The sequence below is a fragment of the Temnothorax americanus genome, unplaced genomic scaffold, assembly GCF_048541705.1.
Source record: "Temnothorax americanus isolate GAGA-0224 unplaced genomic scaffold, ASM4854170v1 Scaffold28, whole genome shotgun sequence".
In the NCBI taxonomy this organism is placed as follows: domain Eukaryota; kingdom Metazoa; phylum Arthropoda; class Insecta; order Hymenoptera; family Formicidae; genus Temnothorax; species Temnothorax americanus.
Genome location: NW_027509421.1, coordinates 1,867,364 through 1,884,526, shown reverse-complemented (window position 1 = coordinate 1,884,526; position 17,163 = coordinate 1,867,364). Strand labels below are relative to the sequence as shown.

General features: G+C 38.7%; 1 protein-coding gene across 2 annotated transcripts in view; it reads left to right on the top strand.

Annotated features, from left to right (window-relative positions):
* Positions 1 to 17,163, top strand: part of LOC143899696 (very long chain fatty acid elongase AAEL008004) — a 32,101-nt gene that overhangs the window by 1,328 nt on the left and 13,610 nt on the right. The window contains exons 1-2 of one of the 2 annotated variants that reach the window (XM_077410166.1): positions 1,967 to 3,607; positions 14,201 to 14,273. In XM_077410166.1, coding sequence (XP_077266292.1) covers positions 14,213 to 14,273 — 61 coding nt within the window. In that variant the 5' untranslated portion in view covers positions 1,967 to 3,607; positions 14,201 to 14,212. Of the gene's footprint in view, positions 1 to 1,966; positions 3,608 to 14,200; positions 14,274 to 17,163 lie in introns of those variants that run through there. The other variant, XM_077410167.1, reaches the window with a different exon arrangement.

Here is a 17,163-nt window from a genome sequence, read left to right as displayed (position 1 = left end):
CGCGGGGGTTCTGGAAACAGCGCACTAGCGTTTGAAGTAGTGGGAATGAAAGGGATTGCTCTGATTGGTCGCCGCGTGCGTATAATTCGTGCTGCTGTTCACGTCGTTCACGACCGTGGCAGTCTAGCAGACGAAAAATCAAGCAATTTATGCTTTAATAATTAATTTTTCTACGAAATGTGCGGTAACCTTCCCCTTTCTTTCGCTCATTTATTTGTAGATTATTAAGTTACATGTGCATATTTTTCTTTCTTTATCATTTGCATTTTTTCTTGCACTTATTTCATTTTGAAGGTATATGCAATATATCATTTCCCATAAAAACCTATGTTAAAAATGCAGCCAGTTCCATGAAATTTTAATATGTTGTTTTAGAATGCAAAATAGAATTATGTGAATTTTTTGGGAATTTTTTACCGTCCCGTTTTGAAAAAAATCTAATCCAAAAATTGTACTTTTTAAGTTTTTGGAGTAGATTTTTTTCAAAACGGGACGGTGAAAAATTCCTAAAAAATTCACATAATTCTATTTTGCATTCCAGAACAACATATTAAAATTTCATGAAACTCTCTGCATTTTGTTGTAGCCATCGAACCTCCTTAATACAAAATAAGATTAAAATTTTAAATTTTTGCTCATATTTCTTCCCCTTATCGCTTATAAATAATATAAATTTAATTATATCCTACCGGTGTAAAAAATTATGTCATGCTAGATGAGATATGCACGACAACGGAATATTTTTGCGGAGAGAAAAGAAAAGTTTTATATATAACGCCGATTGTGTAAATGTATACGCTATAAATAATTTAAAAGAGGAAGATATATTTATATATTAGAGATGAGAGACTATTAAAGCATTGTATGTATCATACTGGATCTATTTTTAGATTTGTCAAATTTTGTATTTTTCAAAATAGTATGAGGACCCTCGAAATTAAAATAAGCGGAAGTAAATGCTATAAGAGTCAGACGCAGATCTCCGTGCGTAATATCAGAAATAACTGATTTTATTAGTCGTTGCGATTTACATCGATCCGTACGTTTCGACTCAACTTTGAGCCATCCTCAACGGATCGATGTAAATCACCACGACCAATAAATCAGTTATTTCTGATATTACGCACGGAGATCTGCGTCTGACCTTTATAGCCTTTACTTCTCTTATTTCGTATTTTTTTAACAATAAGACAAAGATTTGCAATCCTGAAATATACTGAGATCCTGACTTAAACTTTCAAATAAATCAAGACATCTAGCTTGACGATATAGGCGTGTATGGTAATAGACCGACACGATAAAAAGAAAGTAGGTTTCTGTAGAATGCATTTTATATGATGCAATAATTGAACGAGAGAAATAAAAAAAACGGTTTCGCGCTCGTTGCACAAACATATCGGTATATCCCGTTTGCTAATTAATTTTTCACAACATGCCTTCTGTGCAGAGTTGCAAAATAAATTATAATAATGTGATTATAACGTAATGTAGTATATAGGAGTGCATGTTACAATGTGTGTGTGCGTGTGACGCATAAACAGAGATATGTATATTGTCAAACGTTCTTCATACGACGCGCGACGGAACATAGAGAAGTTAAAGAACACTACAGACGTTCGATATTTTTCATAATTGACTTGTAAACTATATATTAAAAACTTTTGTTTCGTTAATTAATAAATAACCATATTTATGTGAAAATAAACTATATGCACAACCAAAAATAAAATAAGTAAATAAGCTATGTTCACAGCTAATGACAGCTGTCAAAAAAAAATTAACGATATATAGAAATAAATATAATTTAATACCTCCCCGAAACAAAAAAATTGTATTCGATATATGTTACAAGTCTCGATTTGTAAGTGTTGCTTTTTATTGAAGCATGTTTTCACTTTAATAGGATATACATTTAGCGAGAATTTTTATCGTAAATTTTCTCGGTTCTGACGTCACAATCTAAGATAGTAGTGGTGAGTGAACAGGAGCCTTAATTGCAATAAGATACAAATGAAGATACTTTCGGTCTCCTGGATTAGGCAAATTTCACACTTGGCGTTCACCATCCGGGATGCTGCGAAGCGGCCGAATCCACGGGCAAAATTACGGTTGAACGTCGTACCGCGGGATGGCGCTAGATTTCCGACGCGCCTCGCCGGCGCGGCGTCGGTCTCGCGGAGACCGTCACGACCGTCACAAGTCACAACCGCTCCCGCGCCCGTGGTGTTCGCCCGTTCCGTCGCTTCCGTCACTTCCATCTACGCGATCACCTATCCCCGGCGCGATTAGCGATTAAATAAAGAAGGACAGCTACCACAAGATTCGAGCGTGGACACGAGCGTTTTCGAACGTCGCGTAATCTCAGAGAGGAGGAAAAAAAAAGGGAGTGCACGCCGGTGAAAAAGAGAAAGAGAGAGAGAGAGAGAGAGAGAGACGAACGAGCCGGTCGGTGCAGAAGTGCGCGCAGGTAACACGGGCGTCGGGCGGAGTTAACGCACGGAGGGAGAGCAGAACGGAGCAGAACGGAGCAGAGGATGTAGGGATCGCGCCGGTGTCGAAGGGAGACGGAAGAGGCGACAACGGCGGTAGTGGCAGTGGCACTAGTCATAAAGTCACTAGTGGCGGCGATAGGATATGCAGGACGCGGTCGGGGGGGAGGCGATCGACTACGTTCGGCGGACGGCGGCTGGCGGCTGGCGGGCGAGCGAGGAGCGAGCGGCATAGGCGAGAGACTCGTCGGCGGCAGTGGACGGACGGACGGCACGGCAGCGGACGGCGGCAGCGTCGGTGCTAAAAGGCGGGGACGGTCGTCGCTCGAGCGTGACCGCGTGTGTGAGCTTAGCAGCGCGGCGCCAGTCCAGTCCAGAGTGTCCAGTCCCTCTCCCTTTCTCTCTCTCTCTCTCTCTCTTTCTCTCACCCGGTTCGCCTTGGTTCGTCTCTCTCCTCCGTCTCCGTCGTCCCTCTTCTTCCGCTTCGCCTCCCCCTTTCCGTGCATCCACCGCCGGGCGACGTATAGAAGAGGAGGAAGACGACGCGTGCCCGCTCGACGGCCGAAGAAAACTTGCGGCCGACGGCGGGCAGTCGTTACTCGAGTTTACCGAGCCGCAACGGCGAGAGGCATAATTTCTCCGTCATTCACCCGTTCGTTCGTTCGCTCGCTCGCTCGCGGCACACTTCATCATCATCACGAGGTCGCGGCCGCGCGGGAAGAAACCGACCGACCGACCGCCGGCGCGGCGCCGAGGGGAAGCGACGACGATCACGGAAGCAGAGAAGCGGCGCCGAGGTTGTTGCCTCCCCGCTCACCGTTTTCCGAGGGAAGGTGGTGCGTCGTGCGTTTTATGTGCGCGTTCAGGTGACAAAGGGAGGAGAGACAACGACGACGAACGCGGGGTATTGTCGCTGCTGCTGCTGTTGCCGCTGTCGCCGTTGCCGTTACTCCATCGCTGCTGTTAACGTTGCCGCGAGATCGCGTAATCGCCGACGTGCTGCTGCCGGCTACGCGGTGGTGCTCGCGAACGAAAGGTGCTCGGTGGCGACTACGGACGGAAACCGGAACGGACCATCCCACGGGGGCGGCGAGGAGAAGAGGGACGTGGAATAGCAGGTGGGTGTAACCCGCGCTGACGGCGATTCGCGCGCGGCCGCGTTAACGTTAACGGCCGGCGGGGCGCGCCGCGTGTACCGGGTACCGGCGTCCGCCGCGGCGGTTACTTTGAGGTTAAGTGACGCACCTGCGATCGATCCGCCCGCCCCGCGGAGAGGAAACCTATCTCGGAGCGACGATCGGGCGAGCCAGGAACGCGCGCGGAACACGAAGGACGCGACCGAGGGAAATCGGCGCGCGGTATCTCGCGTTTCTCGACGTCGCTCGGCCAGGATATGCGCGAGGAACGCGGCGGCCTCGTCCCCGCGAGCCGCGCGAGCGCGCGAGTTTTCACCCGTCCCTCGAGAGGATCGTCCCGCGGCGCGCCGCGCCGGGTCTCTCCGGTTTCAGCGTTTTGTTATTCGCTCGGCGTTTTATTCCGCTCTTTTCTCGTTCCAACCGGCATACCCCGGGCTTGTAACCCCCCAACTTTCTAACCCAAATTCTTTCAAATTCGCGAACCGTCGGAATGTCAAGTACGCAAAACTCGACGCGTGGTTCCTGTGTGATATCTGATTACCCTTGATTGTGAGAAAGATCGAAGCTAACGAGGAAGAGGTTTGACATTCGCTCGAGGATAACTTTTCGCTCATTAACATTCGAGTGTCCTCGATAATTTTTCGTCTTGTCGTGTCAGCGCGATTTATTGAGTCTTGCATCTCTGATCTCGATGAAATGTTCTCGCAAAAGGAATTTTGAAATTTAAACAATTAGGGGAGAATGCCATTTTACGGTCGGGACTGGGTCTTGGTAGCCTAATGATATTATTCATGAATTTGTACCACTGTTATTGTTCTAGCTTTAATTAGACAATTAGAGATAAGACCGTAAGTAACGGCGCGTGGTTTCTGTAAAACTAAGGCGAAGAACTGTTATATATAAAATTCACACGAATTAATATCTATTCTTATTAGACTACCAAGATCCAGTCCTGACAGTAAAATAACGTTTTTCTCAAATCGATTGTATACATTGTATCGTATATCGGTCGTGTTTTCACTTATTTATTTATTAGAAATTTATTTTGTGTGTATGTGCATTAATACTGATATATTATTAAAAATATAAAGTCGTATGATTCGGGAGATCAATAATTTCTACAATGTGATACATAATAAATGTAATTTTATGCGAGTAGTTACATTCTGTGTAACAAAAATGATATAAAAATAAGGTATTTTTATTCACTGTACGGGCACCACTTCTGAAATAAATTCATATAACAGTAAATTTAATTATCATTACTTCAACAAATAATGTAAATAGGTTAGTAATAGCTGTACTGTCAAGTAGAAAAAAAAAATAAAAAGCAGCGCTCGTCCAACGAATAAGTAAAGTAAATCACTAACATCAAAACGACGCCGGAGATTTTAACGATAAATGCGCGATCCGTTTAATTTATTCCAACCTTAATTACTATTGATTATACTATCATGACGAATGAGCGTCAGAAAATACAATTTTATTTCGCAAACTGCACATTATTTGCGACTAAAATTGTAGCAAAAACTTTTCGTGCCGTAAATAAGCAAGAAAAAAACCAAGGTTGTAAGACAAACAAGATTGAATAACGTTTGGGAAAAGAAGAACTTCCGTGTTTGTTCGTTTTTCCACGCGTGTTTTCAGGTCCTGTGAACTTGGCACACCATACCTAAAAATCTCAAGTTTTTTTAGAGTTCTGATTTTCTTTTGAATAGTTCTAGAGTTCTATATAAGCGTTTTAAATAGTTCCGATGATTAAATATAAAAAAATCGAATTTGAAAATATGGTGCGCTATAAGTTCACGCAGCGCACCAAATCATGAAAATCAATTATTTCTTCGAAGTTCTAGTTTGTTTTACAATAGTTCTACAGTTCTATATCAAATATATCAATAGTTCTAGCAATTTAGAAGCAAAAAATCCAGTGCCCAAATTGTAACACCTGTCTAAGAAAGATAACAGTTCCGACCGGATCGTATTTTTTCGATTTTTCCACAGTTTTGCAAAAAATTTTAATCACTTCCCAGTAATGCAATTATTTTAAAATTAAAAACCATATTTAACATATAAGAAATTTTCAAGAAAGCCGCATTTACGGGTTTCTAGGTGAGGCGCTGGCCGATTTTCGACAGTTCTGTGAATTTTATGATAATTATCTTGTAGATTTGAACGTATTCCAACATTTTCCGAAGAGTTCTATTGGTCGGAACTGTTATCTTTCTTAGACAGGTGTTACAGTTTGGGCACTGGATTTTCAGAAATCGATTTTTTGCTTCTAAATTGCTAGAACTATTGATATATTTGATATAGAACTGTAGAACTATTGTAAAACAAACTAGAACTTCGAAGAAATAATTGATTTTCATGATTTGGTGCGCTGCGTGAACTTAGCGACTATATTTTCACTTAGAATTATATTTTCAAATTTGATTTTTTTGTATTTAATCATCGGAACTATTTAAAACGCTTATATAGAACTCTAAAACTATTCAAAAGAAAGTCAGAACTTTAAAAAAACTTGGAGATTTTTAGGTATGGTGTGCCAAGTTCACAGGATCGTGTTCTCATCAACCGCCGCAACGTAACGATTCAATCAGCGTTTTCGATAAAGCACCGCGCCGTAATCATACGCTTTACGCAAAATTTACTTTCGTTGTAATCGCCAAGCCTCGCTATATACTGACGGCTCGAGAGCGGTTCATTTGGGCGCTTTCTCTCTTACGTTCAAGCGGCACACTACTGAAACGTTATATATAAGGTGATAACTAATACCCATAACTCGCGGTGAACTGGGTTGGTGTCTTAACATTCTTGTATCTTAATTATTTTCTATCCGCGCAAATAACTGATGGTTGAATCGTTTGCGACGCTCCTCGGCTTCCGCTCCGAAAAAAATTTCATTCCGTGGAATTTTATCGAGTTTACCCCTAATTGTAAATTGACCTCTTTATCAATTGAAAAATAAATTATACGAGGCGATCCACGTTCGTTCTAACGCCCCCCTCGAATCGCGCGTGTCACCTTCGCGACGTTATAATGCCCGCCAACATCGAAAATGTTGCTCGGAGCAAATAAATGTCGCGACCAGACACGGCATTGCCAGAAGAATAACTTGGTAATTTGAAACGCTGCAAACGGCTACTAGATTGAAACTTTACGAAGGCAATAACGTTACATCGTTGCGGGTATTGTCACTTTGTAATTATATCTAGTGCTAATTAAAAAAATATTAACTAGTCCAATGCCTTGCATAAAGTATATAAACTCAAAACATTTTTGATTGTTTCTTCCTTTTTTCGCTTTAGAATATTTGTGTAATCGACAAAAATTTTCCCACATTTTCATCTTTAAATATTCAAGCGTTATGAAACTCAAGAAAATGTTGGATGTTTTATATGTTTTATTAGTTTTATGGACGTTCAAAAGTCTAACGCGTTCAGAGTTATCAGAATTCGCCTCACGAAGTTTAAAAAGACACGAAAGATTTGATGCCGACTTTAATAAAACTTTGGAGATTAATGCCACTTTCGATTTCAGCATCGTAACGTACGATAGTCTTTCATGAAGTTTATACATAAAAATTATCGCTTCACATCGATCTCTTGTTATAGTCGAAACTGCAATAAAAAATTCTGAATCGTAACAAAGGGTAATCATAATAAGAAACCTTCCTAATCACCTTCATAGTACGAAATAATGAATATTTTCCCTACGATAGCATCAAGCTTATGTCAAGAAAAGTGTTACGTGAATTTTAGCCGTTACCTGTATTCTTAGATTTCTCTGATTAACTGCTTGAAAGCTAATTAAATCGCTAAAATGCATCTCATGCCTATATGTAAAAATACGCATGCTATTTGTGGCAATTTGTTTATTTGTAGCGTTGACTCAAATACCGTCAGAAAAATATTGCGGACTATCATTAGCAATCGCGCGTCTGCACGAGTGATTGGATGATATCGCATGTTGGTTGCGCCTATTAATAAATAACGTAAATAATTAAATACGACGCGGAATATCGGAAACGCGACGGGTGCTTTTTGTTTTTTGACCTCGCGGTTTTTTTTTCCCAATATTTATGCTAATCAAATGGGATCGCCTCGCGAGTCCTCGCACGCTCGCAGCTATTATACACTCCGCGCTGGCCGGATTAATCGAAACGGTCTCGAGCCACGATCCGAAAAAAAAAACAGAGAAAAACGCGAAGCACACGGTGTAAATATAGAATACACGCGCTTTGACTGCATAATCGCGTGCCAACGTTGGGCTATCGATAAAAGCCTCGTTCCTACGTTCGATCGTTGTGTTCTTACGTAGGGTATGAAGTTTAATCCTTCGCGTCTCGACCCTTTATAACAGCGGGATTTTTTAATTTTATATACGATTGACCTAAAATACGATAGTTTTGGTTAGCGTCTGATAATTATACCCGGTATATGTATCAGAGCCTGATGACCATGTATTTTGTGTATGATTACTAACATCATATATCTTGTATCAATATTGCAACGAGGACATTCTTTCGAAGAATTTGCTTACGAAAGAATTAAGAGAAAGTGCGACTTGCATGGCCGATTACGTACGCAAGTTTCAAACGATTTCTGCGTATGACGTATTTTGGCTAGAACCGATTGCCGATTGATTAGACATTAAGCACAATATTCTGTTTCAAGTAAAAACAATGAAACGTTGGGAAAAAAGAACGCGGAAGAAAGAGCAACGTGACTTAATATGCACCATGCAGCTTATACATCTTCCAATCTTCGTGCGTTCAATGTCAACTTATACTAATTATCTTATCCTGTCCGGGAATATCTTATTTACTGTTTGACACGTATTTATAATAAAGAAATTTCAAGCATCAAATTATCGCTTCTCTCGCCTTTATCCGCGATTTCTGCCTTGATCGTCGCGGCCGAACATGACTGCTTCGCGTTGTCATTTGTCGCGATAACGTAATCTTTCATTGCGATTAATCGAAGATGTACGAGGAACTCGCGATAATCATTATAATCAAGAGTCGTGGCTATTCTTAATTACGGATTACGGTACGAAAATAACATTCCATCCGCGATATAAAAAACGATAAAGCGATGATTACGTTGGCCGGTATTATTTAATCTTTATTACGTGTCGTTCGTATAATCGACTGTATTACAGCAAGACGGCGAGCGCATACAACTTTCTACTCTCATAGTACGCTATAAATATAACGGCGAAATTACGTTCATTTAAGAATTATAAATTAAACGCTACCGTTTTTTTTTCCAATTGAATTCGCGCTACAAATCGTGGAAACGTTGACGTTTTCTCTACTTTTCTATTTCCATTGTGTTTATCTTTCGCGGAATGCAACTTGTAACACATACTTCGCACGCGAAACCTGTTAAGCCGTAACTTATGCATGGCAGTTAATCGATTTATAACAATATATAATTTATCAGTTAATTATGCGGTATATAAGGATGTTCTTTTTATTATTTATTTGAATATTTGATACGTATTTTGATGTTAGAATTGTTGATGTTGAATCCATAATTCTCTCATGGATATCTACATCAGTCATGAAATCATAAATATCAAATTTAGATTTTTTCGTGTTTAAATGTTAGAAATATAAATATTACACTCATGCATAAATGCAAATTATTGCATTGCAAGGGATAATAGATATCGATTTAACTGACTATTAACGAGATATCGCTGTAAATTAGTATCAAAATTTTGATTAACCGCACAGTTCTGTTCAGTTCTATTAAACGACACGTAATTCGGTAATTCATGAACGACATTCGCGATAGAAAATTCGATAATTTAATTGATGATATTTAACCGATAATGCATCGCGATGTGAATCATGAACAAGCGGCTGTTTGACGATGTAATCAGCCGTGTTACGAACAATACGAATATGTCAGAATCAGAAAATGCTATAAGAGTAGACTATTAACTCCATATAGGTATTATGATATTACGATAAAATTACATAAGGCATCCTTGAATCTTTATTAAGAATAATCTTGAAAATAGATTTGAAATTGCTTTTTTGCTTGCAGAATTTAAATTAAATATAATGCGCTTTTTTATGATTTCCGGAATACATAATATTCGACGTTAAATATTTTATAACGTTTTTTTTTTTTAAATTGAATAAAGAGTAACATGTTTTAGTGAATATACATTTAAATGTTATTGACGTCTTAACAGCTTCATTAGAAGAAAACTTTATTTCCAAATTGATCAAAATATATAACTGAAAAGATTGGCAGCTTAATTAAAAATTACTCCAAACAGGCCAGTTTGATTGCGAGATTAGTTAGAAATTACGCGTGCGATTACGCATTGTTTCGTGTATAAACAAAATGAGTAATAACTTGCTTGCACTGCACGATTGGATCTGAAGAATATCATTCACGTTATCATTGCGATAACATTTTTATATATGGTAATTTTAAATGCGGAATCTTTAACATTAAAAGGATTAGCTGCGATCGAATAAATATTACGCAATGCTAATTTAAATGAAAGGAAATAAAATCAAGGCGCGTGTATATTTATTAAAAATTTATATTTATTTAAAAGTATGATAAATACCTGACCTATAAAAAGAACTGCTAATTTATTTTTCTGTTATGATTATTACATTTTATAATGTAACTCGACAGTAAGAAATAGAAACTGATCCTAAAACTACCTGTGTGGCAACAAAAATTATTGCGCGACATAAATTACACGATTTCCTGTTGAAATAGCAATAATAATTGCTAAAAGTCATAATAAAATTGATTGACGATACGTGAAGACCTTGCATTTCGCACAAGATATGCAATTAATAGTGTTTTATATAGAACGTATATCTATGAAAGATACAAATGCGAAAGAATTAAAAATGAACATTAAGAAAGGAATGTCGCACCGTTGTCGTAATTAGACGGAATATTTGCAATTTGAATGCAAGATTGATTTATTAGAAACGCACTTAAGCGCACACCTCTAGAAGAGAAAATGTCAAACTGATTAATCCGGTTTTGCGTCGCTGATAAGCCATCACGTGACCGTGCCACAATCGTGCCGATAACGAAATGAGTCTTGTACCGGTTATCTAAAAAATGCTTAAATGCCGTGCCTACTCTTTTAGCGCAAAAATACAACACAATTATTTTTCTCCATAAGTCAAATATCGTAATTTTATAAACCGCGTGCGGTATACGTCACACATACACATGCGTCCCTTCCGCGCCCTCCTTTTAAACTGCCTAACTCTGGTGCAATTGTTTTTGACGCGCCGTAATCGTGTATTTAGTAACTTTCTCGCGGCACACTTCGCGGTACCGAAGGTAGCCTCCTTCGTGTCACTTTTCCGTCTTTCCTTTTTCTCTTTCTCCTTTTTGTTACGAAGGCCTGCCACCGACGTCTACTCACCTGTCTGTTTTACGTAATACGCATAATCGACCGGGGAAGCTACGCCACGTCGGGAGAGCGGGGGAGAGAAATTTACGCGACTCGAGATAAGTCTCGGCTAAATCCCGTTTTGCACCGACAAATGCTTTGGTCGCTATCGGCATTATCTTCTCTTAAACATTCAATGATGGCACATTTGACGACAAAACATAAAAGTCTCTTTGATATAAAATTTCAACGATAAAAAGAGAGGATTGATAACGGCATTAACAAGTGTTGATACGGTTAATATTCGTACCACATATACGATGCCTTCTATAACGATCAGATGTTTTAATTCGATGGCAAATTAAATCGAGTGCAAAAGAAAACTTGATACGAATTTTTGGATCAAAAGAAAGCTTTATTAAATATTTTATGTAATGTATAATATGCTTTTGTACTATTTATGTATTTATTATAGAAAAATAAAAATTTATACAGTACAGGAGACAGAAAGGTCGTCCGGTTGAGTTTCGGAATGCATCCCATTTGGAAGTAAATAAGTATTAATGATCTTGCACAATGATTCATTATAATGCTATGGGTCTACAACGCGAGTCATAGGTCGTGGGTCGTGGGAAATAGACCAATCACAATCGAATTTAAAGAGAGAATAGTCGACTGCGATTGGTCAATTTCTTGCGACTAGATAAGAATAGACAAACAAGATGTCAAGGATATTAAAATGTTAAAAGAATTGACAACTGCTGACATGGTAGCTAATATAAGGATGATACATTCCGGAACTCAACCGGACAACCTTTCTGTCCCCACCTGCCAATCGCGCTAATCCGGTGCTATTAAAATCAAGTTGTGCCGAATTAATGAATTTGCCGAACTATCGGAATGTAAGGAATATATAAGGTATACATAAATAAAATTATATTATTCATCTGGCATAGCCTGGCTTTTAATAGTGTTGAAATTAGCAAGATATTGTACTATATTTGAATGTCTACTTAATCTGGCTATTTTATATTAATTATTAAAGCGACACAATTGGCATTTGTCTGTGTGTGTGCGTGTGCGTGCGTGCGTGCGTGTGTGTGTGTGTGTGTGTGTGTGTGTGTGTGTGTGTGTGTGTGTGTGTGTGTGTGTGTGTGTGTGTGTGTGTGTGTGTGTGTGTGTGTGTGTGTGAGAGAGAGAGAGAGAGAAATTAAGAAGTAAACCGTAGAATCAAACAAAGATCAAAGAGAGTAGGATTGAGTAAATGAATTAACATATATGTTAATTTAACATTGGAAATAATGTAATGTAATTAATTATAATGTAATAATAATAATAATATAAATAATTACTCGGATATGTTGAATATGTTGGTGTTCAAATAAGAGTTGACATGAAAAATGTCATCGCTACGAAAAAGATTAGGGAATTTTTGCAATACCGTCTTTCAGATACGATTACGGTATCTGAAAGACGGTATTGCAAAAACTTCTTTTTAATTGAATAAAATATCCTAATATATCATTGAAAGCAGTCGTGATGAATCTACACGTCATTTTGTGTTACATAATCGTAACCTAAAAACGTTATACAATAAACAAATTTCTTGACGTTTCCATTAAAAGAATATTGGCAGATAATAAACAAGGTACATAATAATGACCATATCGCATTTCACCCTACAAGAATAATTTCTTATTCGTGGCACAGCGCGCGAAGTCAAACTCGGCGCCGTTTTTACACCGCTTGAACAATCATCGTGCCCGTACCGCATGCACTAAGTGCACTTATCAAATATGAATTAACTACGTAACCGCACGTAGGTCCGTATTCACTTTAACGCGCGCGCGCGCGCGCGCGCGATCGAGCGCATAAATATACGCCCACATATACAGTCGGTCGCGCTCGACTACGCATACCTTCCTTACACCGAGATTAGAGCTCAGTGTGTCAATGGCAAACGTCATTGCGGTCGTCGGTTTCAATGAAGATATTCGACGAAATGTTAGCTCGAGCACATTCTACGTGTAACCGTTACTTCGACCCACTAAACCCACTAAACAGACGGCATATTTGACATACAAAATCGGGACGAGGCGTGAGCGTATTAAGAAAATCGCACGTGAATTTGCTCGGAAGAAAATTAGCTCGGGATAGTCGATAAATCCTGTTGATGTAAGACGAAATTTAAAAGAAAAAGTAATAGCTTTGCGCTGTATCTTTATTATTGTATTATATAGAAGAGACCGTTTCTCTCTTAAAACATTTATAAAAGTTAAACAATTAGTTCTCATGTATACATTTATATACATTTTATACATTTTTGGAGCATTGCTATAATATTGACGGAGGTATTCTCAAATGACAGTTATACTTGTTATTCGCAAAAGTATAAGAGACAAGTCACAAGCGGACGTATCCTTTGGAATTGATTGATTTTTCCGGTTTATTTCAGAATCATATATGATAACAAAAACATCGATAGACAAAGGAAAGCCCTTCTTTTTCGTTCGCTATCTCTCTCAATGCTGGTCATAATTGAAATATATTTCTATGCGACCTTAAAGGTTTCATTGAATTATGAAATTTTCAGCGAAGGCTCTTAGCGAAACTTCTCTTTCCTCCGCGCCTTTATAGGAATTTCACTTAACACACAACGTATACTGTGTATACCGTCATGGGTTTCATTCAGAATCGTTACTAACACGCGCGAGAGAGAAATAAAAGAGTCATCGTTTTCTAGTCAATGAAAGCATTGAGAATATTGCAAATATGTGTTCAAAGGAAACGATAGAATTGACTTTATTAGCATTACACTGATTTTAATATACATATATTATATTGAAACGTGTCGTTCTAAGTGCGTTATCCTTGACCGTACTTCGTTGGAACACTGTAAATCCAAGTGTGTTATTTCTACACACATGAACGTTTAAAAATTAAAGATTTGACTGAAGCTCGTTTCACACACATGTTTTGTTGCGTGTTAAATTAACGCATTTAATCGTATTACATTGAAAATTAATACGTTCAACCGTGTCAAATATGACGTGATTTAAAACGGCAAGAAATGCGTGTAAGAAGAATTTCAGTTAAAAAAACACACTTGGATTTGCAGTGGAAAAGCGTTGCTCTCTCGAAAGTAAAATACGAAAAATAATTCTTATTATACTTCACTTTCAGATACTGTTCAAGATGACGAGCGCAGTGACGAGCCTGGTGCATAGTTATAGGGACCTTATGGACAATCAGTCCGGTAAGTCCGATATATTTCAATTCTAAAATACTTGTAACTCCCGCATCCAAGATCCCCTGATATATTTTTAAACCATTCTATACATAAATTCTAATGTAGAATCTTGTTGTTGTTGTTGTTGTTGTTGTTGTTGTTTTTTTTTTTTACGAATTTATAAACTGGAATAAATTAAAAGAGTAGAATATCAATTCTTTACCTATAGACCTATACCATGAGGATAGAGCTTTACAAACACGCGTTATCATTCCGAAACGGTCTTCTCGAAACAAGTTTCGAAAACTCATTTGCTGTTACCATTCAAAAATTGGCCTTCACGGACAAATAGAGATCGAAGATTACGCGACCGTAAAAATGGATTGTTTCTCTGAAGAAGATCTCGTAGAATGCTGCTAAATTATTAAAAATGGAAAATTACCAACGCCGTGATCGATATTGTTGGCGGCGAGACGTTGACAAAACTGGAATTAATGCGTGACGTGCAAATCTAGACATTTTTTCATGCGCGGTACTTATATATACTCGAGTTTTGACATTTTCCCTGAACGACGATCGCGATAGGCGATAACGTTGCCATTGACACACCGAATTCTAATCTCGGCATAAGGAAGTAACGCCACTAAAAACTATTTGAGCTGTAGAATCGAATGACGGTAAAAATTGTTCGTTCCACTTTTGACAAGACTTGATAAATTCACGAGATTGAAAAGTAGCCCAAGCAATACATTCTATATGTTGACACATTGCGTCAATGAGCCACGTGAATTAATGTAATCAACACACGGTGAAATGTGTTTATGCGCGCCGTTCTTTTCTTACTGACATTATGTAACAGCCCAGTATAGTTTCGCAAATATGGTAATAGGGGAGAGATAAAGTAAAGGACATTTATGTAACGCGGCCTATTAAATGGTCCAGTATTGGATGTTTAATTAGATGACGTAACGTTCGCGTACGCGATGTGTTGACGGACAAGGAAGAAAGGGGATCGCGCATCTCGCCCCGATGTTTTCTCGCCGATCGGGTGACCGTGTACGAGAGAGACCGTACAAATTTGCTCGAGAGGTCGCATGAACGACGACGAGAAGCTCGCTTCTCGACAGAAATCCCGCGCGTATTACAACCGAAATTTCAACGATTCCGAGAGTCTGTTTACCGCGCGTATTTTCACGGCGACGAGAACCCTCCAGCCTCCCCCCCCCCTTCCTCCCCCCTCCTTCGGAATCTTCCGGCGTGGGGCGAGTCAATATCGTGTCGTAACGGCCGGCACAAGCGTTCCGTTTCTAATTTCTCCGAGAGCCATTCGGGGAATCCTTGACCCCCGTTTTCCATACGAGTCACTCGGCGATTCCTGTTTCGACATCCTTCGCGATATCCGCGTAGCGAGATACGATAGCGAAAACGAAACTCCCATGTAATTTTGATAGAATCTTATCCGTTTGTTTCCTTTTTTGCAGTTTAATTCTAAGAATAAATTATTTTTATTGCTAATATAACTGGACATATTCACAAGCCGCTGAAGTAAATTTATGTCACTTTAAGCTCTATTGCCGCTGTACGTAATTTCATGTACGCGTTATTTTATATCTTTAGGAAGGCAGATGACTTTTAATTCGTATTTATGATTATTGCGACTATCCAACGCTAAATTTTCCGCTTAATCTCTTCAACTATGCACTTTCGTGTCCCAGGCGTTTTTCAGCGTGTTTAGCTTTGAAAAATTCTCAAAAAATTATTATATCTTTATACCTTCGACTAAAAATCAATGCAAAGAAAATTTGGAAATTATTTATTTAAATATTTTTTTCAAGTTTTCATCAAAATGAGCGTTTGAAAGGTGGAGTTATTAAAAAAAAAAATGGTTTTGATCCGGAATCGTGAATTTGACTCGTGTCTCCCAGTTTGACGGTCACACGCTAAAATCGCCGGCGAATTAATATATCTTCTAGTATATTTAGAAAAGAAAAATTTATTCAAATTAAAACCAGAGAGCTTGAGTCGCCAGTGAATAATTAAGAATTAATAGAGATATAATGTTCGGACCCCCAACTGGCCAAATTTAATTGCTCAAAACAACGCTACGTTTCGACCATAGATTCCGGTCTTTTTCAAGGGTATGTACTGACAAATATTGATTGATCAGACATAATGTCCAAACTATGTCGAATCTAAAAACTAAGCAACAAAGTTGAGAGCTCCGCAATAAATATAAAAGAATATAAAAATTTCTATACATAATTATATAAACCTGAAACTTACAACGCACAAATATGTATAGCCTCTATTATTCAAATACCTCTAGTCTATTATTCAAATTAGCCGACCAAAAGATTCACAAACAAGTAAAAAGACGTTTTTACAAGATATGATTTGCAATTTATATTCTAAATTATTTCGAGTGGGTCTCGCGCGCAAATTGTTAAAGAAGAGAGAAATCAGTATAAAAATGAAATGCTTCGTAGCAAAAACCGGTTAAATACGGAAGGTACCTTATTATGACAGTTATGACAAACTTTTTATATGTTTAATTAGCGTGACTAAAATAGAATTGTGGAAGATAATTATAATTCAAAGATCGATCTTGAATCACGCAATAAACCACACACGTTTGCCGGAGCCAATTGCCGAGGCATCCCTGGTATACGCCTGTTCCACAGGAATTGAAGGAGAGCTAACGTAAATAATGGACGTTCGTCTGTGGCGTCAATACGGCGTTGACGGGGTAAGATCGGCGTTATCTTTAATTGGGGCGTGACGAGAGCAGGAAAATTGCACCATTGTCCGACATTTCGCCGCGACGCGACGCGTCTTGAAATCGATGAAAACAGTAATCCGCTAGTGTGGCGACCGATATAATATTTTTTTCCTTCTTTTTTTCCTCATTAATGCGGAG